The sequence below is a fragment of the Balaenoptera musculus genome, chromosome 12 (assembly GCF_009873245.2).
Source record: "Balaenoptera musculus isolate JJ_BM4_2016_0621 chromosome 12, mBalMus1.pri.v3, whole genome shotgun sequence".
NCBI lineage: Eukaryota > Metazoa > Chordata > Mammalia > Artiodactyla > Balaenopteridae > Balaenoptera > Balaenoptera musculus.
This window is the reverse complement of record NC_045796.1, coordinates 84,331,295-84,356,949: the sequence shown is the minus strand read 5'-3', so window position 1 is coordinate 84,356,949 and position 25,655 is coordinate 84,331,295. Positions and strand designations below refer to the sequence as shown.

The 25,655-nt window shown below is 37.4% G+C and overlaps 1 protein-coding gene across 10 annotated transcripts in view; it reads left to right on the top strand.

The window, feature by feature from the left end:
- Positions 1 to 25,655, top strand: part of FAM135A (family with sequence similarity 135 member A) — a 120,501-nt gene that overhangs the window by 26,838 nt on the left and 68,008 nt on the right. For 9 of the 10 annotated variants that reach the window (XM_036871256.1, XM_036871252.1, XM_036871260.1 and 6 more), the window contains one exon: positions 6,840 to 6,919. The exons of the other annotated variant lie outside the window; for it this stretch is intronic. In XM_036871256.1, the coding sequence (XP_036727151.1) occupies positions 6,840 to 6,919 (80 nt within the window). The remainder of the gene's footprint in view (positions 1 to 6,839; positions 6,920 to 25,655) is intronic. 10 annotated transcript variants of the gene reach the window in all.

Sequence of the window (25,655 nt, the reverse complement as noted above, 5' to 3'; positions counted from 1 at the left end):
GAATTTGTTTTTCTGAGCAGTAGGTCTCAACAGTGGGCTTAAAATATTCAGTAAGCCATGTTGTAAACAGACGTACTGTCATCCAGGCTTTGTTGTTCCATTTAGAGAGCACCGGCAGAGGAGATTTAGCCCTGGGATTTTCAGAATGGTGAATGAGCATTGGCTTCAAGCTAAGTCACCAGCTGCATCCTCCCTAACAAGAGAGTCAGCCTGTCCTTTGAAACTTTGAAGCCCGGCATTGACTTCTCTCTAGCTATGAAAGTCCTAGACGGCATCTTCTAATAGAACACTATTTTGCCTACATTGAAAACCTGTTGTTCAGTGCAGCCACCTTCATGAATTATCTTAGCTAGATCTTCTGGATAACTTGCTGCAGCTTCTACAGCAGCACTTGCTGCTTCACCTTGCACTTTGTTGTTATGGAGACGGCTCCTTTCCTTCGATCTCATGGACCAGCCTCTGCTAGCTTCAGACATTCCTTCTGCAGCCTCCTCACCTCTCTCAGCCTTCAGAGAATTGAAGGGAGGTTAGGCTTTGCTCTGGATGAGGCTTTGGCTTAAGGGAATGTTGTGGCTGGTTTGATCTTCTCTCCAGACCCTTGAAACTTTCTCCATATCAGCAATAAGGTCGTTTTGCTTTCTTATCATTCGTGTTCACTGGAGCAGCACTTTTAATTTCCTTCAGGGCTTTCCCTTTACATCCACAATGTGGCTACCTGTTTGGCACAAGAGGCCTAGTTTTCTGCCTCAGCTTTGAACATGCCTTCCTTACTAAGCTTAATCGTTTCTAGCTTTTGATTTAAAGTGAGAAACAACCAATTCTTCCTTTAACTTGAGCACTCAGAGGCCATTGTAGGTTTATTAATTGGCCTAATTTCAATATCGTGTGTCTCAGAGAATGGGGAGGCCCGAGGAGAGGGAGAGAGATGGGGGAATGGCTGGTCGGTAGAGCGGTCAGAACACACACAACATTTATTAAGTTCACTGTCTTATATGAGTGGTTTGTGGCGCCCCAAAACAATTACAAGAGTAGCATCAAAGATCACTGATCGCAGATCACCGTAACGCATGTAATAATAATGAAAAAGTTTGAAATACTGTGAGAATTACCAAAATGTGACACTGAGACATGAAGTGAGCGAATGCTATTGAGAAAATCATGCCAGTAGACTTGCTTGACACAGGGTTGCTAGAAACCTTCAACTTGTAAAAAAACAAAATATTGGGTTAGCCAAAAAGTGCCTTCGGTTTTTAAGTAAAAATAAAAGACAAATTTTTCATTTTCACCAAGAACTCTATTGAGCAACACATTCACCGTTTTGTTCCACTGTCTTCTGCCATCTATCAGGCAACTTCATAATTCCATCTTCCCAAAACTTTTTATCTTTTTGAGCAAAGAACTGTTCTAGATGCCTTTTACAGTCTTCCAGGGAATTGAAATTTTTTCCATTAAGAGAATTCTGTAAAGACCAAAATAAATGGAAATCTGAAGGTTCAATGTCTGGTGAATACAGTGGATGAATCAGAACTTCCCAGCCAAGCTGTAACAGTTTTTGCCTGGTCATCAAAGAAACATGCGGTCTTGTGTTATCCTGATGGAAGATTATGCGTTTTCTGTTGACTAATTCTGGACGCTTTTCATCAAGTGCTGCTTTCACTTGGTCTAATTGGGAGCAGCACTTGTTGGAATTAATCGTTTGGTTTTCCGGAAGGAACCCCTTCCAATCCCACCATATACACAACATCACCTTCTTTGGATGAAGACTGGCCTTTGGTGTGATTGGTGGTGGTTCATTTCCCTTGCCCCATGATCTCTTCCGTTCCACATTGTTGTACAGTATCCACTTTTCATTGCCCATCACAATATGTTTTAAAAACGGAACATTTTCATGACATTTAAGTAGAGAATCGCATGGGGAAATATGGTCAAGAAGGTTTTTTTTCGCTTAACTTATATGGAACCCAAACGTCAAAGCGATTAACATAACCACGCTGGTGCAAATGATTTTCAACAATTGATTTGTATATTTTGAGTATGTAGGCTATCTCCCGCGTGGTATAATGTTGATTGTTCTCAATTAATGTCTCGATTTGATCGCTGTCAACTTCAACTGGTCTACCTGATCATGGAGCATCATCCAGTGAGAAATCTCCAGCACGAAACTTCTCAAACCACTTTTGATACATTCTATCAGTCACAGCACCTTCTCCATACACTGCACAAATCTTTTTGTGCGTTTCAGTTGCGTTTTTACCTTTCTTGAAATAATAAAGCACAATATGCTGAAAATGTTGCTTTTTTTCTTCCATCTTCAATATTAAAAAGGCTGCACAAAAATTCACCAATTTTGATAAGTCTTTTTTTAAATGCATGCTGATACGACAGCTGTCACATACAATCTAATAAAATTGTTTTGAATGAAGTTAAAGACAACCAAGGGCTACTAGAGCCATCTTATGGGGAAAAAACCGAACGAACCTTTTGGCCACCCCAATACCTTGGAATAAAGTGTGATAAAAACAATATGAACTCATATTCATACCAATATGAACTCATGGATTTTTAATGTATCTGATGGTAATTCTGCATCATTAGTCTTCTTGATGTTCAGAGAGAGCCTTGTAGGTTGATTTCTGTGAACTTCTCATGGAGTGATGCAGGCAGTATTTGAGAGCTTCCGTGTTTCCTACTGTGACTAGCTTTTCTAGATTCTAGTATATTCCCTGCTCTAGATTTGGAATCAGCCAACGGGCTCTAGTTCCTTTTAGTAGGAAATAGTGTTTAGAGATCGTAATATACGTGTTAAAGATACACATTTTTATTGAGTCATTGCTTCTAGGCCTTCTCAGTTGACAGAGATAGAAAATACATTTTTTTAAAGAAAAATACATGATAAGTTTTTACTATTTTCCTATTCTAATTTTAGATTACAAGGATTTTACTTTTTTAATTTTATATTTGTATCTCTTTTCATTTACACTGAAAATCTTGGTTCCTAATAACATGATTACTTAACTTGCTTTATTCATATGTGTGCAAATATGTCTACGATAATTTCAAAATAATAGTAGCACCACCAACAAGACTATAAATGTTGTTTAAAACTTCTTTGGGGTTCTCTTTTATTGTAGGATATATCCCATGAGGAATAGGCCCTTAAAGTACTATGTTTTAAAAATCACTTGAAAGAACTTTGTGAAATTGCAGTTAAGAAGGTACACATTAAGTTCAGTTGTTTTAGGGTGGTTTAGGGGATTGCTTTTTTTAAATTTAATTTATTTTGTTATTATATAAAAATATTTTGTGGTTCCAAAATCAAAACTCTGAAGTACATACATTGAGAGAGGCCTTGTTTTCATCTTGGTCCCTTCTCCTGACCCCATTCCCCCACCTATAGGTAACCGTTTTATTTTTTATTAGTTTTGTGTATATCCTTCCCTTTTATTACTTTTTTTTTTTTTATTTACTTAATTTATTTATTGCTGTGTTGGTTCTTCGTTTCTGTGCGAGGGCTTTCTCTAGTTGCGGCAAGTGGGAACCACTCTTCATTGCGGTGCGCGGGCCTCTCATTATCGCAGCCTCTCTTGTTACGGAGCACAGGCTCCAGACGCGCAGGCTTAGTAATTGTGGCTCACGGGCCTAGTTGCTCCGCGGCATGTGGGATCTTCCCAGACCAGGGCTTGAACCCGTGTTCCCTGCATTGGCAGGCAGACTCTCAACCACTGCACCACCAGGGAAGCCCCCTTATTACTTTTTTTAAAAGGCAAAAAATATATATAATCATATCCTTTCTTCTTACACAAAGGTAGCATAGTACACATGTTCCATGCTTGCTTTTGTTGGTAAAAAATGTATCTTTTTTTTAGAGATCACTCTAAAAAAGAGATCACTCCTTTGCAGTATGTAGAGATATACTAAATATATATATGTAAATGTAGATATAGATATACTAAAATATATATATAAAAGATTACTTTTTATAGCCATGTGGTACTGCATTGTATAGTTGCACCGTAGTTTATTCAACCAATCCCTTAATGATGGACATTTTGCTTTTTTCTTGAGTTTTCCTGTTGCAGTTAAGGCTGCAGTGAATAGCCTTGTGCTACCTCATTGAATATTTTTGCTAAAGTATCTTTGGGAAATAGTCTTAAAAGTGGGATGCTAGGTCGAAGAGTAAATGTCTATGTGTTTTTGCTCCTTATTGCTAAATTCCCTTCCATATGGCGTTGCACAATTTTACCTCACCAGCAGTATGGAAGAATTCCTTTTTGCCCAGAGCCTCACCAGCAGAGTATTTTGTCAAACTGCTGGTTTTCTTTCGATGTGACAGATGAGAAAGGATAGCTCATTATAGTTTTAATTTGTAGTTTTTAAAATTATAAGATTGAAAATTTTTTCATGTATTTAAGAGACATTTGCAGTTCTTTTTTGGTGAACTGTTTATTAATTTTCTTTTTCATTTTTTTACATTAATTGGCCTTTTTCTTCTCAATTTTTAGATGCTCTTTTTATATTAGGAATATAACCCAGGCTTTTAAAGCCGAAAGTAAGGTTTGTCAGAATGGATCGGCAGATGCCTGCAGGACAAGAGCAGCTTCATTGCGTTGTCTACCTGACTGATCTTGTTTGATAATTCCATACTATTTTGTTACCTCTTCAGTAATTTTATAAAGATATATTTTTATACTTTATTTGGCTGTTTTAGTTGTTTTTTTAGCAAGAAGTTGTTCTGAATAACCTAGCTCACCACAGCCCTTAGAAAAGGAAATGTTTTATCCTTTGCTTTTAAAATTTTATCTCTTATTTGATATTTTACGTAAAAAAATTAACATATGCACATTTGAAAGTTTTGTTCATTTTTGAAGATTTATACCTTTAAAGTACCATTAATTTTAATTAAAAAAATATATTTACAGTCATAAGAGACTGCTTTTATAAATGCAAAGTGAACATCGCTTAAAATAATGTAGGTAATTACTTCCAGTGGTTTGTTTTTCCTGTATCTCTAGAACTTAGCCCAGTGGCTAACACATAGGTGGGTCCTCAATAAGTCGTGAATTAATGGTACGTGTATGTATATGTATACACACGCACATTTATTTATTTTTTAATATGTTGAACCGTATGTTTTAGGCACTTTTTTTTTCATTTATTTAGTTTTGGCTTCATTCGGTCTTTGTTGCTGCACGGGGGCTTTCTCTAGTTGCAGCAAGCGGGGGCTACTCTTTGTTGCAGTGCGTGGGCTTCTAATTGCGGTGGCTTCTCTTGTTGCGGAGCACAAGCTCTAGGCACGTGGGCTGCAGTAGTTGTGGCACACGGGCTCAGTAGTTGTGGCACACGGGCTTAGGTGCTCCGCGGCATGTGGGATCTTCCCAGACCAGGGATTGAACCCGTGTCCCCTGCATTGGCAGGCGGATTCTTAACCACTGCGCCACCAAGGAAGTCCCACATGCACATTTAAATTCAGGGAGTTTTAAATTAGGATACTCTAACAGTATACAGTAAATGCAGAGTGTTGTTTAAATGTCTCTGAATTTATGTGTGCAAATCATTATATTAGGGTTGAGGGTGTACACTTACAAATAGGACATAGTTCTTGTGCTTAAGAAGTTTAAAATGAAATGTCCATCAGTTGCTTATTCTTAAGCTCTTATCCCACATACCTGAATATTTTAAAATAGCAATATTTCACTTAATCTTTAATTAAAATTAAAACTTTGCTCTCCTTTGGTCCCAAGGCTCCTGCTGTTTCCACTTTGATTTTTCTTCTCAGTCATCTCACGTCTTCAAGGTTACCCCATCTTAATCTCAACTAAGCATCTGTCTCTGTGGAGTTTTGCCATGTCTCTTTAAGGCCAAATTGTGATTTTAAAGGTTCTAAATTTAATTGGCTACTGTTTCATTCACTTTTTAATTCGGGTTTTGTGATCTGACCATATGTTCTCTTCAAGGCCACACCTTCCTAGAAATAATAGTAATAAATATATTTATATATTTTAATCTTTGTATTATTTACAAATGTAATATTTAAACTATCATCTAGGAAATTATTAAAGAAAAATAAAGACTAAATATTCAGCTCCCTAGGGTCCATCTGAAGTCATCCCTGATTTATAATCTTCATTTAGCTTTTAGTAACCTTCTGTGTGTGTGTGTGTGTGTGTGTGTGTGTACAAAGATACATGTATCCTCCATTACATACACAAACTAGTAGTGTAATGATGTTAAAACACAAGCATATTATAATACTTTTATCTCATAATTTTTTGTTTAAACTGATATTATTAATGACTGGTAGATTTTTTTTAATATATATTTTTTCTTAATTTGTAGAATAAATAAGCAAGTAAAAGTGCATAAACTAAACAGAATAGTTATGACCTCGAAAAAATACTGAACTCTTTAAACCAAATACATATCTTATAGTATGAAACTAATTTTTTAAAAACCATCTACTATTAATCCTGTATTTTCTCAAAATTATGCTTAAGAATAATTTATTATCTTTTAAAAGAAAAAAATGAATAAATCAAATAAAGCAGTGAAACTCTTAGAACCGTTAGTAACTCCTATGGTTGCTATGCATTCTCTCATTTAAAGTAAGATTGTTTTTCTCGTCTGTCTTTACACACGCCTGTTTCCCTTTGGGTTTTATGCCATGCTAGTATTTGATCTGTGTGTGGATCTGATACACTGTTTTCCACCAGCAGTAAATACTGTGGGAGACTGATAGAAGCAGACCAACTTTATTTTTTAATACATATAGATATATAGAAATTGCAGCATTGCATATTTTTAAATGTTTTGAAGTGACTTCTTTGTCTCTTTTGTTTTAGTTTTTACCAGATTCGTGCATCTATGAAAATTCCACCAAGAGTTCCCCACAGAGTAGAAGCTAGTTTGTTACATGCAGCAGGTAAGCCAAGGAATATTGTCAACTTTTTTTAAAAAATGTGAAGCAACATTATAATGACCAATAATAACTTTTCATAATTATTTTTATCTTTTAATTACAAATATAAGATGCCAAAGAGCATCATTCTCATACCTCTTATAAAAAATATATTTGAGGCCCTCAGTAAAACAGGCTTGATTATAGATTCCTTGTCTCCCTCTTAGGTTTCTTACGATGAGTGAATAAAAGAAAGTATGTGAAATTTCCATGAAACCAAACATAAGTGGGGGTGGTATCATTTATATCATGTAATATATAATTCTAACAAATACACAGTGAATGTGGACACATAATTTGACATATGATCACAAAGGTGTTTTATGATAAAGTTTTATAGTATGCGTTTTGAGAATATTTTTCAACCACTTTTTTTTTTCTGGTTGATTACTCTAATTAGAAAACAAAGGGCCAGAAAGCATAAAATAGACATGTTATAGCAGCTCTTTTATTACTCATATTCTGAGGAGACACACCAGCATTAAAGGATTGGAGCCAAAACTGGTGGCCCTGACATAATCATTGGGCATTTTTTCAGCTTTCCTGATACAGTATACTCTGTTTCAGTCTAAGCAGTTAGAAAACGAAATGGTTAATGAAACATACTAGAGAGTTATCATGTATTTCTAATATGAATTACTAGTTTTCAAAGCATCATAAAATAATAAGTATACCTAACATTAAAGCTATGTTGAGCACAGTTCAGTTCATTTTTGAAATTTAAAAATATATTCTGGGAATTTGAAGTGTTGAGGATTATCTTTCTTAGCGTACTGTGGATACCAAAATGCTGGTTAATGTTAAAGTTTAATGAATTGTACGTAATGGAGAGTTTACTCTTTCTGAAGACTGTCAAAATGCTCAGGGAGGCCTATTGCTTATGACCAAAAATATGTACCTTTTTTCTTTTCAAAATTAATTTTTCTTCTTGGCCTGGTGTACATGTTGGAGTATACATTTATTGTCAATAGGTCTTTTGTAAGTCTACTTTCTAGAAAACAGGTTAAAACAACTAATGTTACAGGACAGATTGGTACTGCCTTTTTGACCTTCCTTAATCAGCAGACTAAATGTCCTACTCTGTTGTATATCTCCTAAAGTTGCCAGTTGGAAAATACTGTAGAAAAACTTCTTTTTTCTGGTCTACCTTTTTATTTATATATATTTTCAGCTTTATAGAGGAATAATTGACAAATATCATTTTATATATTTAAAGTGTACAATGTGATTTGTTATACACATACATTGTACAGTACATATACATATGTGATTTGTTATACAGATACAATGTGAAAAAATTGCCATGGTCAAGATAATTAGCATATCTATCACTTCACATAGTTAGTTGTTTTGTGTGTTTGTGGGAGAGAAGGCTTAAGATTTATTCTTAACAGATTTCAAGTATACAGTACTTTATTACTAACTATAATCCTCATGCTGTGCATTAGATCTGCAGAACTTATTTTTCTTATAACTGAAAGTTTGTACCCTTTGACCTACATCTCCCCATTTCTCCCACACCCCAGCCCCTGGCAACTACCATTCTACTGTCTGTTTCTATGAAACTGACTTTTTTGTTTTGTTTCCACATGTAAGTGATAACATCCAGTATTTGTCTTTCTGTGTCTGACTTATTTCATGCAGCTTAATGCCCTCTAGGTTCATCCATGTTGCTGCAAATGACAGGATTTCCATCTTTTTTTAATGGCTGAATAGTATTCCATTGTTTAAAGAAACACTGCATTTTCTTTATCCATTCATCCACTGACAGACACTTGGGTTATTTCCACATCTTGGCTATTGTGAATGATGCTGCAATGAAAATGGGAGTGCAGAATTTTCTTTTAGATACTGATTTCATTTCTTTCAAATATATATCCAGGAGTGGGATTGCTGGATCATTTGGAAGTTCTATTTTCAATTTTTTGAGGCTCCTCCATACTGTTTGCCATAGTGACTGCACCAATTTACAGTCTCCCCAACAGTGCTCAAGTGTTCCCTTTTCTCCACATCCTGGCGAACATTTGTTACCTCTTGACGTTTTGATAATAGCTATTCTGACAAATGTGAAGTGATATCTCTTTGGGCTTTTGATTTGCGTTTCCCTGATGATTAGTAATGTTGAGCACCGTTTCATGTACCCGTTGGCCATTTGTATGTCTTCTTTGCCAAAAAATGTCTGTTCGGTTCCTCTGCCTATTCTAAAATCAGATTGTTTTTTTGCTATTGAGTTGTTTGGTTCTTTATATATTTTGGATATTATCCCCTATCAGATATATGATTGGCAAATATTTTCTCCCAGTCAGTAGGTTGCTTTTTCTTTTGTTGGTGGTGTCCTCTGCTGTGCAGAAGCCTTGTAGTTTAATGTAGTCCCACCTGTCTATTTTTGCCTTTGCTTTGGTGTCAAATCCAAATAATCGTTGCCAAGACCAATGTCAAGGAGCTTTTCCCCTTTGTTTTCTTCTAGGAGCTTTGGTGGTTTCAGGTCTCAAATTTAAGTCTAATCCATTCTGAGTTAATTTTTGTGAGCGATATAAAATAGGGGTCCAGTTTGATTCTTTTGCATGTGAATGTCCAGTTTTCCCAGCACCACTTTTCGAAGAGACTTTCTTCTCCTTATGTGTTCTTGGTGCCTTGTCAGGTATTAGTTGACCATATGTGGTGGGCTGATTTCTGGGCTCTCTTTTTTGTGCCATTGATCTATGTGCCTGTTTTTATGCCAATACCATACTGTTTTGATTACTATAGCCTTGCAATATAGTTTGAAATCAAGAAGTGTGATGCCTCCAGCTTTGTTCTTTCGTTCTCAAGATTGCTCTGGCTATTCAGGAACTTTTGTGGTCTCATACAAATTTTAGGATAATTTTTTCTATTTCTGTGAAAAATACCATTGGAATTTTGATAGAGATTATATTGAATTTGTAGATCACTTCAGGTAGTATGGATATTTTAGCAATATTCATTCTTCCAATCCAAGAACACAGGTTATCTTTCCATTTATTTGTGTCTTCTTCAGTCTCTTTCCTCAGTGTCTTATAGTTTTCAGTGTACTGGTCTTTTATCTCCTCCGGTTAAATTTATTCCTAAGTATTTTATTGCTTTTGATGCTATTGTAAATGGGATTTTCTTCTTGATTTCTCTTTCAGGTAGTCCATTGTTAGTGTATAGAAATGCAACTGATTTTTATATGTTGATTCTGTGTCCTGCAACTTTATTAAATTCATTGATTAATTCTAACAGCTTTTTGGTGGAGACTTTAGGGTTTTTAATGTATAAGATCATGTCATCTGCATACAGAGATGATTTTAATTCTTCCTTTAAATTCTTTAATTAAAGAATTAAATTCCTTTAGTTCTTCCTATTTGGATGCCTTTAATTTCCTTTTTTTGCCAGTTTGTTGTGACTAGGACTTCTAGTACTGTGTTGAACAGGAGTGGTAAGAGTGGGCATCCTTTTCTTGTTCCTGACTTGAGAGGAACACTTTGAACTTTTTACCACTGAGGATTTGTTAGCTGTGGGCTTGTCATAAATGACCTTTATTATGTTGAGGTACATTCCTTCTGTACCTAATTTATTGACAGTTTTTATCATGAAAGTATGTTGAGTTTTGTCAAATTATTTTTCTGCATCTGTTGAGATGATCATTTGATTTTTATCCTTCATTCTTATCCTTCATTTCGTTAATGTGGTATATCACGTTTATTGATTTGCATATGTCAAACCATCCTTGCATCCCAGGGATAAATCCCACTTGATCATAGTGTATGATCCTTTTAATGTGCTCTTGAATTTGGTTTGCTAGTATTTTGCTGAGGATTTTTGCATCTATGTTCATCAGAGCTATGGTACACTTTTACAAATGCAGTGGCCCTGAATGAACTGTGAGATGTGCTGCTTTTCCTGCCCTAGACCATCCCCAGCTTGGTTACCTTTTATGTGTGTCATGTTCCACAGCTTCTGAACCATCCTCTGAAACCTCCCTGGGAATGTAAATCTGGCATCCCAATTGTATTTCCTGCCAGTATACCCCAGAATAGCCTATGGTGTTGAATGTTTAAGTTTGTATGAAAATTATAGAGAATAATGGTTGATGGAATGTCATGACTTATTAGAGGCTCACAGGTATAGTAGATCCAAAATAATGTTCAGGTGAGTTTCCTCACCAGCAATCTGAAAAACAAAGAGCAAAGAAAGGCAGCCAGTGTATTCCAATCTAAGAGGTATTGGTTCTTTTCTCTTTTTATGTCTTTCCTCCCCCAAGATTTGTTTCATTTTAAAATATTTAAGAGTTCCTGGAGTATGTGTACCTTTTTAGTATTAGTAAATTTGTTAAGAAAAAGTATCCTTCCAAAATGTTTCTGCCTCCAGAAATTACTCCTATGTATTTGGCTGACTTTGTTTTAATAAATATATATCACTGATTTCTAGACTCATCCTTGCTAACAACATAAATATGTTTAAGTCTCTTTTCGCTTCTGTTCCTTAACAGTTCACGTTTCCTTCCAAGGGCTTGAATTTTCTCTGTACTTTTTGTTACATACCCTATTTTTCTTCTAATTTAGATTTGTGCTTCCATCTCAAGACCTTTTCTTTCTAGCTCTATATTTTACCATATATCCTACACCGTGTGTATATTTCTGGAAAACTTTTAAGAAGAAGAGAAAAAAATGATGATTTTTGTCTGTGAGTTGCAGTAGGCAGGTTAGATGGTTTGGGAATCAGATGGTGTTATACAGCTTATTGCAACATGTTTAAATTATTTCCAGCACAAGATTGTGCTGACAGTGAAAGGCTTGAGCCAGGACATAGCTGTCATCTTGTAATAACATCAGTCATGAGAGACAGTGAGTATTTATGGGGCTGTTGAAAACGGAATAATAACAGTGCATTCAGAGATTTCTACAACAGAGAAGTCATTGCCGGTTCTGGGAAGCTGGCCCCAGTTTGAAATGTTAGAAGACTATGTACAATTTTGATAAAAAGTCAAGTAACAACTCGCCATTTCTAATAGCGATAGTAGTTTTTAAAAAGAAGCGTTTACTGTTTTATTTGATTTTTTGTATCTATCCGTCCCTTTTCTCTGAAAAAAATATTTTTATGCAAATAATACCAGCAAAGAGTTAAAAGATCCATTAGTCCAGAAAGATTAGTAGTGAAAACCATAGCTCCTTCTCTGGATGCATCCGCTTTTAACTGTTTCTGTAGTCCTGATGGTTTCCCCTACATGGACATTCCACGTCCTGTGACAATTTATGTCACACTACTTCCTCCCTCTCCCCCTATTTTTTAAGAGATACCATTATTCTCACATTTCTCTTTGATCATTACCGGAGCTTCAAATGAAATATTTAAAGCTCTGTTTCTTATTTCAGCACATATGACAGACCCCTCATTTTCTAAAGTAAGGATATAAACAATCTTACCTCTTTTTTCAAATTTTTTCTTTCCCTCCACTTCCCAACCTGTTGGACATACCCTTTGTTTTATATTATCAAGATTGCTAACATTCATATTCGGGTTTATAACTGTAGTTAAATCTTGTGGTTTTTGTCTATGGGTTTATTCCAAATGTTGAAAACAAGTAAACAGCATTTACATTTTCATGGTAACACAAGAGGGAAAGGGTTTATAAAATTGAAATGACTATCCAACATAAAGAAGGAGAATCTTAAGTTTCTGGCCAGACAAGGCAAATCTAGTTCCCATTTTGGTTATTGATCTGGGTCACCTATGAAATCGAGATAGCTATAGGTATATCTTAGGTACTTCAGTAGTTGTAGAGTCAAAGGTGCAGCTTTGTTGTGGTTAACAAAGTAGCTCCTTGGAATCAGGATACCAGCTTCCCTTTATGTTACCTTGGAAAACTCACGTAACCTCTGCAAGCTTCAGTTTCTCATCTGTGAAATGCGTAACCTGCTTTACAATAAGTGAAAGTTCACAGCAAACTGTAAAGGGCCATATACATGTAGGATATTGTTATTGGGCTTCTAGTAATACAAGAAAGAATAAGAAGCAGTCAAGTTTGACTCATTTACTGTGCCATTTGTGAACCATTTAATGTTGTAAAGAGCTGAAACTTATATTATTAATTGGATGTTTTCCTGTGATTTATATAATTTCTTTTATGCAACATAGTAATTAAGCACATAACATCTCATGTTAATAGTAAATCTAAAATTTTTTTAAAAAATCAATGAAACCATTTCTTGGACAAGAAGCATGAACCAGGATGACCAAGGGCAAGAGGGGAAAACCGAAGGGAGGAAGAGACCTCAGAAAAGTCCCTGGACTTTATAACTTATTACAGAAAGCTGGGGACCTGGGCTTCCATTTCTATTCGTATAAAGCTAGCTTAATCTGCACAGAGTATTTGAATTTAGACATAACTAGTTTCAAGTCTTGTTCTGCTGTTTGCTAGCTTTATGGTCTTAAACAAATTATTCAGTTTCTCTGAGCCTTTCCTAACCAGTGAAATGGAAATAATCCCTGTTTTACAGTGTGTTTTTTGAAAACTAAATGAGAAAATTGGGTCAAGAGGCCCGGTGTAGCGCTCAGTAAATATTGGGTACTTTGTCCTGGCTTCCCGTTCTATCTTAACTGCCGCAGATGTTAAAGAGCTGGAATAAGGTGACCTCTAGGATCTCAGCACCCGCTCGATGTAAGGAGAGGCGGTCCCGGAAGAGGGGGCTGCTGGAGCCATTTGTGTGCCTCTCCCTTCTCCGTGTTTAAGGGTTGGCCTTGCTCGTACACAGGAGAGCTGATTGATATGGTCTGCCCTCTTCAGCGCCTCCTCTGGGTCTTTCTTCCTCAGTGAGACAGCTCTCCCCCTCCGGTGTGGGGCTCTGTAGTAAGTGTAAGAGTGAACTGCAGGTATGTCTTTGAGCTAGTTTATCAGTGTGGCATAGAAGACCAAGCACAGGCTTCGCAGCAAACAGCAGTGGCATTCATTTCCTGGACAACTTAGTTACGTTATCAGAGGCTTGGTATCTATAAAATGGATATATTGATCCCTGCCCTATAAGATTGCCTAAAGGATTAATAACAATATACGTAAAGCTCAATGCCTGGCACATAGTAAGTGCTCTATAGATGGTAGCTAGTAGTAGTAGTGAGAAGCAATAAATAAGTGATAAGAAGTAATTAAAAGTCAGCTATTTTTCCTTTTTTATTGAATAAATTTGACATTTTTATTGAATAACGTAACACTGTATAAATTTAACATTGTGAACAATGTATTACTTTGATACATTTGTATATTGTACTGTGATTGCCATTGTAGTGATATTTATCACATTACCTAATTATAGTACAGTATTGTTGTCTTTATTCATTATGCTAGGCATTAGATCTCTATGACTTATTTATACTATACTCATTGCAAGCTCGTACCCTTAAGCTACATCAGTGTTATCTTCCCACCCCCCCCATACCAGGGGATGGGGGGGGTGGGAATATAAGATTGTTCTTATTTTACTCTCTGTTCGTTATGAGTTTGACTTTTTTTTAGGATTCCACATATAATGATATTATACATACTGTCTTTCTCTAACTTACTTCACTTAGCATAATGTGCTCAAGATCCATCCATATTGTCACAAATGGCAGGATGTCCTCCTTTCTTGTGGCCGAATAATATTCCATTGTGTATATATACACCACATCTTTTTTATCCTTTCATCTGTTGATGGGCATTGAGATTGTTTCCACGTTTTGGGTATTGTGAATGATGCTGCAGTAAACACGGGAGTGCATATATCTCTTCAAAATCCCATTTCCGTTGCCTTTGGGTATATACCCAGAAGTGGAATTGCTGGATCGTATGGCAGATCTATTTTTACTTTTTTGAGGAACCTCCATATTGTTTTACACAGTGGTCAGACCAACTTACAGTCCCACCAACATCGTGTGAGGGTTCCCTTTTCTCCACACCCTCGCCAGCACTGTTGTCTCTTTTCTTCTTGAGGACGGTCATTCTGACAGGTGTGAGGTGACAGGTAATTGTGGGTTTGTTTTGCATTTCCCTGATGATTAGCCTTGCTGAGCATCTTTTTATGTGACTGTTGGCCATTTTAGTGTCCTCTTTGGAAAAAAAAATCTGTTTAGTTCTTCTGTAAGACTGCTGTTTAAGGGGAGAAAGAAAGAGAAACTGCCCAAAATTCTAGCAATAATATGTGGGGAAAGTCTTATTACTAAAAAAGTATATTCTCCACTTTGATAAAAGCTTCACAACTAGATAAACATTTGGACTAATAAGAAATCAAACCTGGTTGAACCAAAAGGAAATTTCCAGTTATTTGTGTTTGGCCAGGGTTTTTCTAAGGCTGTCTATTCTGGGTAAGATTCCTTGTGCATATATGTACTGCATTCTTTTTTCTACCTACCACCACCCAGTGCTTTTATACAGGTGGTAGTGGTTAAAAGAAAAAGAGGGCTTCCCTGGTGGCACAGTGGTTAAGAATCCACCTGCCAATGCAGGGGACACGGGTTCAAGCCCTGGTCCGGGAAGATCCCACGTGCCGCAGAGCAACTAAGCCCATGTGCCACAACTACTGAGCCTGCGCTCTAGAGCCCATGAGCCACAACTGCTGAAGCCCACATGCCTAGGGCCCGTGCTCCGCAACAAGAGAAGCCACTGCAATGAGAAGCCTGCTCACCGCAACAAAGAGTAGCCCCCGCTCGCCACAACTAGAGAAAGCCTGCATGCAGCAACGAAGACCCAATGCAGCCATAAATTAAAATTAATTAATTAATTAATTAAAAAATAAATAAAACAAAAAGAAAAAGGGAAGTCTGGAAATCGGGGCTAGGTATCAGGAAGAGTTGACCCAGGTGCTTTGCCTTGGCAGTGGCTAACTGGCCACTTGTAAAGAAGCGTCAGTATTTTGCAGTGCTGCTAAAAGAACCATCTCTTTCTCCCCTGTTAGTTGTTTCCTTAAGCTCTGCCCAGACACCAACCTTTCAGGGCCTTCCTTTGACAGACACTGAAATGTTGTGATAGATTTTTCTGAATTGTGAAGATTTTTCATGACTTGACCCCCATCCTACATGTCTGACTTTATCTCCCACTGTTGTCCCTGTGGATTCTCTGGAACAAATTCGCTGGGCTCTAACCTCCCTCCTATTCTGTGCACATTCCTCCCCTCATTGTCTCCTTTGTTAGCCCGTAGATGCCTCCCATAGGCACTGAGAAGTTTCCTCTGCCATGTTGCCATAGCGCTTTCTATAGACTTCTTTCAGCTCTTAGCATCTTAACACATTTTTTCCAATTCAGAAGTGGAATTCTAATACAAACAGACAACAAGAATCATTAAAGAAAAATGCCTGTAAAAATGAGGAAAGTTTAAAGAAATATGTAGCTAGAGACAATTCATCTTATGTCACTAATCCATTACTGTTATCAGGAACTGAATAATTTCAACAACTGTGAATGGAAAACTCACCAGAAAGTTAGCTCTTGCAATAAACTCTTGCATAGATTATGAAACTTGAGTCCATTTGGCATCACAAGCCTCCACTTCCTTTCCCTGGGTTCAGCAGCTTCCTTCTGTCACTGCCATTTGTTGTCTTTTTACCTGGCTGAAGACACAGTGCCATTTGCTTTGGCCTCCGGAAATAGGGAATTAGGAGATTATCACATTGTACTGCAATTATTTGCTTGAATGTTTCTATCCAAACTAGACTGGGAACTCTGAAAACAAGGGCAGTGTTCTTATTTATGTTCATATCTCTTAGTTCTCGATATTTTAGCGGCAAGTTATGGTTGAATGAATGCTCACTTGTTCACAGAATAAATGAGAGATACCAATGCTAGCTGTTTAATCAAAAGAAATGGAAATGCAGAAAGATGGTGATAGGAATAAAATCTAAATTATCATGATTTAATGGAAGTATTTGTAGGCCTCTATCACAAGTCTCTCAAAGTGTAGGTTTGATGTTTGGGTTAGCAGATGACTGATAGGCAAAGTGAAAATAGAGTCATTTCAACAAGGAAATAGGGCACTAAATTAAGAAGTTAGATGAAAGTTCATTTCTTCAATAGCTACTTGCTGAGTGCCTATTTTGTGTAAGACACGGTCCTCACTCGTAAATCAAAGCAATGAAACATGTTTATGTGGTTCCTAACCTCATGGGCAGAGGTTATCATCAAATAAGTGTTAAAAAGCAGGGAGGCTTTCCGACTCAAGACAATAAACTGAGTACACACATATGTCTGGGTCTTCTTGTTTCCAAGACTCCTCGGTAATAGCAATGGAGGAGTGTAAGAAGGAATAACAAAAATATTTCAGTGAATTTTGAAGGACAGAAAACAGAAGTAAGAGCTGAACTACCTTTTCGGGACACTTTCCCTGCAAGCGTGCAGATGGGAATAGCAGATGAAGGAAAGTGAGAGGTGGGCCTGAAAACAGGGATAAATTAAAGGTCTGTAATCAGGTCAGCTGGGCACCCCAGGCCCAAGTGCAGAATGTCAGGAGATTAATGTTAACCTTAGGACGAAAACCTCAAGGCTTCTCTCTAAGTAAATTGCCATGGGTTACTAACACTCCAGAGTGAAGCACTCATTTTTTTTTGGTAAAAAACACATAACATGAAATTTCCCCTGTTAACAAACTTTTAAGTGTTAAGTGTTGCTGACTGTATGCACACTGTTGTTTGACAAACTCTGTACATTGCACGTGGTGTACCGAGAACTCCTCATTTACCGCAGCTCCCGGGCCCTGGCAACCACTCTTGTACTTACTGCTTCCGTGAGTGGCGATCCGAGATCCCTCGTGTAGGTAGAATCACGCAGCATTCGTCTGGCCTGTTGCACTTAGTGTAAGTCCTCACGGTTCATCCGTGTGGTAGCGTATGACAGGATTTCCTTCTCTTTTAAGGCTGAAAATACTCCATCTTCTATCTCATTTGCTTTATCCATTCATCCGTTGATGGACATTTATGCTTCCGTGAACAGTACAGTGCAGATATATGTCTTCAAGACCCTGTTTTCAAATCTTTTGTGTAAATACCCAGACGTGGGATTGCTGGATCATATGGTAGTTCTATTTTTAATTTTTTGAGGAACCTCCATACTGCTTTCCATGGTAGCTACATCATTTTACATTCCCACCAATGGTGCACACGAGTTCCAGTTTCGCCGCAAGTGCTGACCGTGTACCTAATACCATATGAAGTAAAAAATAAATGAAGTTTCTTTTTTTTTTTAATTTTTGAATTTTATTTTATTTATTTTTTTATACAGCAGCTTATTATTAGTCATCAATTTTATACATGTCAGTGTATACATGTCAATCCCAATTGCCCAATTCATCCCACCACCACCCCCCGCCACTTCCCCCCTTGGTGTCCATACGTTTGTTCTCTACATCTGTGTCTCAACTTCTGCCCTGCAAACCGGTTCATCTGTACCATTTTTCTAGGTTCCACATACATGCGTTAATGTACGATATTTGTTTTTCTCTTTCTGACTTACTTCACTCTGTATGACAGTCTCTAGATCCATCCACGTCTCAACAAATGACCCAATTTCATTCCTTTTTACGGCTGAGTAATATTCCATTGTGTATGTGTACCACATCTTCTTTATCCATTCGTCTATTGGTGGGCATTTAGGTTGCTTCCATGACCTGGCTATTGTAAATAGTGCTGCAATGAACATTGGGGTGCATGTGTCTTTTTGAATTATGGTTTTCTCTGGGTATATGCCCAGTAGTGGGATTGCTGGATCATATGGTAAATCTATTTTTAGTTTTTTAGGGAACCTCCATACTGTTCTCCATAGTGGCTGTATCAATTTACATTCCCACCAACAGTGCAAGAGGGTTCCCTTTTCTCCACACCCTCTCCAGCATTTGTTGTTTGTAGATTTTCTGATGATGCCCATTCAAACTGGTGTGAGGTGATACCTCATTGTAGTTTTGATTTTAATTTCTCTAATAATTAGTGATGTTGAGCAGCTTTTCACGTGCTTCTTGGCCATCTGTACATCTTCTTTGGAGAAAGGTCTATTTCGGTCTTCTGCCCATTTTTTGATCGGGTTGTTTGTATTTTTAATACTGAGCTGCATGAACTGTTTATACATTTTGGAGATTAATCCTTTGTCTGTTGATTCATTTGCAAATATTTTCTCCCATTCTGAGGGTTGTCTTTTCATCTTGTTTATGGTTTCCTTTGCTGTGCAAAAGCTTTTAAGTTTCATTAGGTCCCATTTGTTTATTTTTGTTTTTATTTCCATTACTCTAGGAGGTGGATCAAAAAAGATCTTGCTGTGATTTATGTCAAAGAGTGTTCTTCCTAGGTTTTCCTCTGAGAGTTTTATAGTGTCCGGTCTTACATTTAGGTCTCGAATCCATTTTGAGTTTATTTTTGTGTACGGTGTTAGGGAGTGTTCTGATTTCATTCTTTTACATGTAGCTGTCCAGTTTTCCCAGCACCACTTATTGAAGAGACTGTCTTTTCTCCATTGTATATCCTTGCCTCCTTTGTCATGGATTAGTTGACCATAAGTGTGTGTGTTTATCTCTGGGTTTTCTATCTTGTTCCATTGATCTGTGTTTCTGTTTTTATGCCAGTACCATGTTGTCTTGATTACTGTAGCTTTGTAATATAGTCTGAAGTCAGGGAGTCTGATTCCTCCAGCTCCATTTTTTGTTCTCAAGACTGCTTTGTCTATTTGGGGTCTTTTGTGTCTCCATACAAATTTTAAGATTTTTTGTTCTTGTTCCGTAAAAAATGCCATTGGTAATTTGATAGGGATTGCATTGAATCTGTAGATTGCTTTGGGTAGTATAGTCATTTTCACAATGTTGATTCTTCCAATCCAAGAACATGGTATATCTCTCCATCTGTTGGTATCATCTTTAATTTCTTTCATCGGTGTCTTATAGTTTTCTGCATACAGGTCTTTTGTCTCCCTAGGTAGGTTTATTCCTAGGTATTTTATTCTTTTTGTTGCAGTGGTAAATGGGAGTGTTTCCTTAATTTCTCTTTCAGATTTTTCATCATTAGTGTATAGGAATGCAAGAGATTTCTGTGCATTAATTTTGTATCCTGCAACTTTACCAAATTCATTGATTAGCTCTAGTAGTTTTCTGGTGGCATTTTTAGGATTCTCTATGTATGGTATCATGTCACCTGCAAACAGTGAGTTTTACTTCCTCTTTTCCAATTTGTATTCCTTTTATTTCTTTTTCTTCTCTGGTTGCCATGGCTAGGACTCCCAAAACTATGTTGAATAACAGTGGCGAGAGTGGACATCCCTGTCTTGTTCCTGATCTTAGAGGAAATGCTTTCAGTTTTTCACCGTTGAGAATGATGTTTGCTGTGGGTTTGTTGTATATGGCCTTTATTATGTTGAGGTAGGTTCCCTCTATGCCCACTTTCTGGAGACTTTTTATCATAAATGGGTGTTGAATTTTGTGAAAGGCTTTTTCTGCTACTACTGAGAAGATCATATGGTTTTTATTCTTCACTTTGTTAATATGGTGTATCACACTGATTGATTTGCGTATATTGAAGAATCCTTGCATCCCTGGGATAAATCCCACTTGATCATGGTGTATGATCCTTTTAATGTGTTGTTGGATTCTGTTTGCTAGTATTTTGTTGAGGATTTTTGCATCTATGTTCATGAGTGATATTGGTCTGTAACTTTCTTTTTTTGTAGTATCTTTATCTGGTTTTAGTATCAGGGTGATGGTGGCCTCATAGAATGAGTTTGAGAGTGTTCCTACCTCCACAATTTTTTGGAAGAGTTTGAGAAGGATGGGTGTTAGCTCTTCTCTAAATGTTTGATAGAATTCACCTGTGAAGCCATCTGGTCCTGGACTTTTGTTTGTTGGAAGATTTTTAATCACAGTTTCAATTTCATTACTTGTGATTGGTCTGTTCATATTTTCTGTTTCTTCCTGATTCAGTCTGGGAAGGTTATACCTTTCTAAAAATTTGTCCATTTCTTCCAGGTTGTCCATTTTATTGGCATAAAGTTGCTTGTAGTAGTCTCTTAGGATGCTTTGTATTTCTGTGGTGTCTGTTGTAACTTCTCCTTTTTCATTTCTAATTTTATTAATTTGAGTCCTCTCCCTCTTTTTCTTGATGAGTCTGGCTGATGGTTTATAAATTTTGTTTATCTTCTCAAAGAACCAGCTTTTAGTTTTATTGATCTTTGCTATTGTTTTCTTTGTTTCTATTTCATTTATTTCTGCTCTGATCTTTATGATTTCTTTCCTTCTGCTAACTTTGGGTTTTGTTTGTCTTCTTTCTCTAGTTCCTTTAGGTGTAAGGTTAGATTTTTTTTTGAGGTTTTTCTTGTTTCCTGAGGTAGGCTTATATAGCTATAAACTTCCCTCTTGGAACTGCTTTTGCTGCATCCCATAGGTTTTGGATCGTCGTGTTTTCATTGTCATTTGTCTCTAGGTATTTTTGGATTTCCTGTTTGATTTCTTCAGTGATCTCTTGGTTATTTAGTAACGTATTGTTTAGCTTCCATGTGTTTGTGTTTTTTACGTTTTTTTCCCTGTAATTCATTTCTAATCTCATAGCGTTGTGGTCAGAAAAGATGCTTGATAAGATTTCAATTTTCTTAAATTTACTGAGGCTTGATTTGTGACCCAAGATGTGATGTATCCTGGAGAATGTTCTGTGCGCACTTGAGAAGAAAGTGTAATCTGCTGTTTTCGGATGGAATGTCCTATAAATATCAATTAAATCTATCTGGTCTATTGTGTCATTTAAAGCTTCTGTTTCCTTATTTATTTTCATTTTGGATGATCTGTCCATTGGTGTAAGTGAGGTGTTAAAGTCCCCCACTATTATTGTGTTACTGTCGATTTCCTCTTTTATAGCTGTTAGCAGTTGCTAACAAGAAGTTTCTGCTCCTTCCTCCTGAAATTCTCCTCCCTTCTGTCTTCTTTTGACTAACTTTTTCATGGTATTTCAACTCAAATGCTATATTGTCACCAAAGCCTTTCCTGACTCTGCAGATGATGTTCACCCTCATCTTATGAGATGCCACAGCACTCTGTCCTTCTCTGTCACACTTAGTGCAGATGGAATTTACAGAATTAGATGAGGGCAAGGAAAGTGGTTTTTTGGTTTGTTTTGGTTTAGTCTGGTCTACTTAGCTTAGAGCAATGCATGACATACATAATGCAATAAGCATTTAAAATTTTATTGTGAAATGTATCAGACATTTTTGAAGATAATGTAAAACATTATTTTATTAAGTGATAAAATAAACACCCAGGTACCCAACCCTTCATTTAAGAGACGGAATATTATTTGTACCATAAAAGCACCTTGTGTAACCCTCCTGACTTTTGTGTTAATCATTCTTTTGTTTTGCTTATAGTTTCATTACCTATGAGTATATGCCAAGGTAGTGTCTGGTTGAGTTTGGGAAAACTGAGTAGCAAGCACAAGCCCAGCTGCTCCCATGAGAAAGCTGAGCAGTCCCTGGGTTATGGTGTGCTTCTGTGCACTGAAAGGGTTCAGGATCCCTTAGGGGAGTTAATAGGCAAGGTCAGGAGTGACTTGTGTGAATCCACACTTCCAGGCCGTAGTGTGATGGAATATTGTGTGAGTTCACACATCCAGGGCTCCTGCCAAGGTTGTAGTGTGATGGAGTACTGTGTGAACTCACACATCCAGGGCTCCTGCCAAGGTCACAGCGTGGTGGAGTATTAGATAGCCAACGTGTGGAATAGGCTTGTTTGCATGTACACTTACTGTTCAGTTTTCCTTCCTTCAACTCTTAGGAGTAGGGCAAAGCAGAAAACCTCTGTGAGGGGAAAAGACTGCCCTCATATGATCTAGGCTATAGGGCAGAAACTTTCTTAGTCCACCCTCAAACAAATCAAGTGCTGAAAGGAATCTGGCCAAGCTTTTAATCTGTCCTTAGGTTAAAAAATGGCACCATGGCAGCATAGGTCTTTCAGATGATAGACCTCAGCATAGCTGTCTGTTGAGCACACTGATCCAATCTTGATCAGTCACCTCTGTATCTAAGACAGAGGACCTCTTTGGAATCTTCCTTCACGTCTTCCTAGGGATTCCCTCTACCTTCCTTGTGCATTGGATCTTGTTTCCTAACACCTATTTTGTCTCTTGGTTTACTCTCTCATTTTGGTGGAGCCTATTCTCCATTATCTTGTTGGGAAAAGTGGCGTAGGAAATAAATATGTCTGAAACCTTTAGTGTCTAAAAATGTCTTTATTCTGCTCTTACATTTGTTTAGCTAAGTATGGAATTGTAGGTTGGAACTCTTTCCTTCAGAATTTTGAGAGTATTGCTCCATTGGCTTTTGGGTTGCAGCATTGCTGTTGAGAGTTTCAAAGCTTTTCTGGTTGCTAGTTCTTTATATGTGATCCTTTTCCCCTTTCAAGAATCTTGTAGAATCTTCTCTTTGTTTCGGCTGCCCTAATGGCACATGATGATGTACCTCTGGTCTCTCAGTACTCATTGGGCCCTTTTCCTCTGGAAGCAGTTCAGTTCTGGGAAATTTTCTTAGTTTGTTAATCATTTTCTCCCATCTGTCTTCTCTGTTCTTTCTTTATGGAACTTCTGTCATTTAGATGGTGGATCATCTTCACTGGTTCTCTTAATTTTTAGTTTTTTTCCTCTCCTTTTTTTCCATTTATACCTTTTTGCTGTATTTACTAGGTTATTTCTTCAGCTGTAACCGCTTTTTTGAGCTTTTTGCTTTTCTTTCTCCCTTTTTTTGTCTATCTCTCTTTCTCCTTCCTCTCTCCCCTCCTTTTCCTCACTCCGTCTCATTCCATTTTTTCTTTTAAAATTCAAGTGCTCTTTTGTTCTATGACTGTTCCTTTGTTATAGCAACATTTTCCCTTTTAAAAATTTATTGTATTGAAGTATAGTTGATTAACAGTGTTGTGTTAATTTCTGCTGTACAGCAAAGTGACTCAGCTGTACACATATATACATTCTTTTTTATATTCTTTTCCATTATGGTTTATCACAGGATATTGAATATAGTTCCCTGTGCTATATAGTAGGACCTTGTTGTTTATCTATCCTATATATACTAGTTTGCATCCGCTAATTGCAAACTCCCAATCCATCCTTCCCCCACCCCCACCCCCAGTTATAGCAACATTTTCTTATTTCATGAATGCGATTTTTTTTCTCTGAGAACAATACTGATAGATTTTTAAGTTTTATTTCTCTCTACAAGTTGCTTTTTCTCTGTTTTGGTTTTTAACTTGCATGTTAGAAGCTTTCTTCAGGTGTCTGATAGTCCTCAGTTATCTGCACGTGACTGAAAGGAGGCTGATTGGACGTTCGGAGAGCACACATGGGACTTGTGTCTTTGAGTGTCACATTAGGGTGATGTTGGTGAGCTGATTGCTAGGAATCTGTGAAGTCGGTATCTGAGATCTTATCTAATAAAATAGATTTACATAACAGATCTATTATAGATATTTTGGCCTGGTCAGATTCCCTATGTCAAGAACTGTGAAGAAGCTGAGATTTTACCCTACATGTTGTTGAAAGTAGCTCTCCATGGTTTCTCAGTTTCCGTACATCTTGTGAGCAAGGACAGTGAAAGGCTTTTGTTCCAGACCATCTTTTTAAGGATGTTGCTGTAGTGAAGAGCTTTGGGAGGTGTAGGTAGTGTCTCTGTCTGGAGCAGAAGGTGATTTGTTTACTGTCCAGTATGACAGACATAAGGTCTCCCTCCAGTTCAAAGGTTAGACAGGTTTTCTTATACCCCCTTAAAAAAGATCAAGGTTTCCTAAGCTTAGAGTTCTTCAACTGTGACCCAAACCCTATGCATGCGTGGTATCCACCTTTGTCACCCCATGTGACTTGGGCGAGTGAGAACAAGGGCAACTGAGGTGAACTTGAAACTCTCACCCCAGAGTCTCGTGTCTCTTGCCAGCATCCGTGACCCTGTGGCCAGCTAGCTTATTGGCTTGCAAATAGGGTTAGATCTTATGCTCCTTGCAGTTCTTGAAATGCCAGAGAAGGCTGTAGCCTGTTTCCTTCCTGGAGAGTAAGACTCTTTAACTGCCAGCCTTCTGGGAACCCAGTAGAGGAAGCGCTCTGTGCACCTCGGCGTTCAGGGTGCAGAACGCCTCTGCTTATACCTTCGTGCTCTCAGCTTTGCCAGGTGACTTCCCGTTCAGAGGGCCTCTGTTCTGTCCTCTCTGGGGAACAAACCTCCAGACTCCTCAGGTGAAGGAGGCCTGTAGCAGGGAGAGGACGTGGGATCTGGTCCTTGCTGAGAGGTCCCCTTCTCAATGAAGCATTGCCTGCCTTTTCTGTTTAAAACCACTACCTTTCTCACCCTCTTTCCTCTTTATCTTTCTCCGTAGCACTTATTACCTTCAGACATACTGTATCATTTTTCTTATTTGCTGTCTTTATCACCCTTCCCATTAGTATGTAAGCTCCAAAAGGTCAGAGATTTTTATCTCTTTAATTTTACTCTTTATCTCTAACACCTAGAAAGTGTCTATGATGTGCCTATTTATAGACTATCTGTTATAATAATAGCTGTTGTAATAGCTATTCAGTAAATATTTGTTGACTGGATGAGTGAATGAACGACTGGGAGGAACTTGCACAGCTTTTGCCCTTGGCTTCTGGTTTGGAATAAAACTTGATAAGTTTATTTTCTTTAAGTCATTGGTACATCTTTTTAAAAGCTTTAAATATTGATGTTAATTGAGGGCATAGGTGA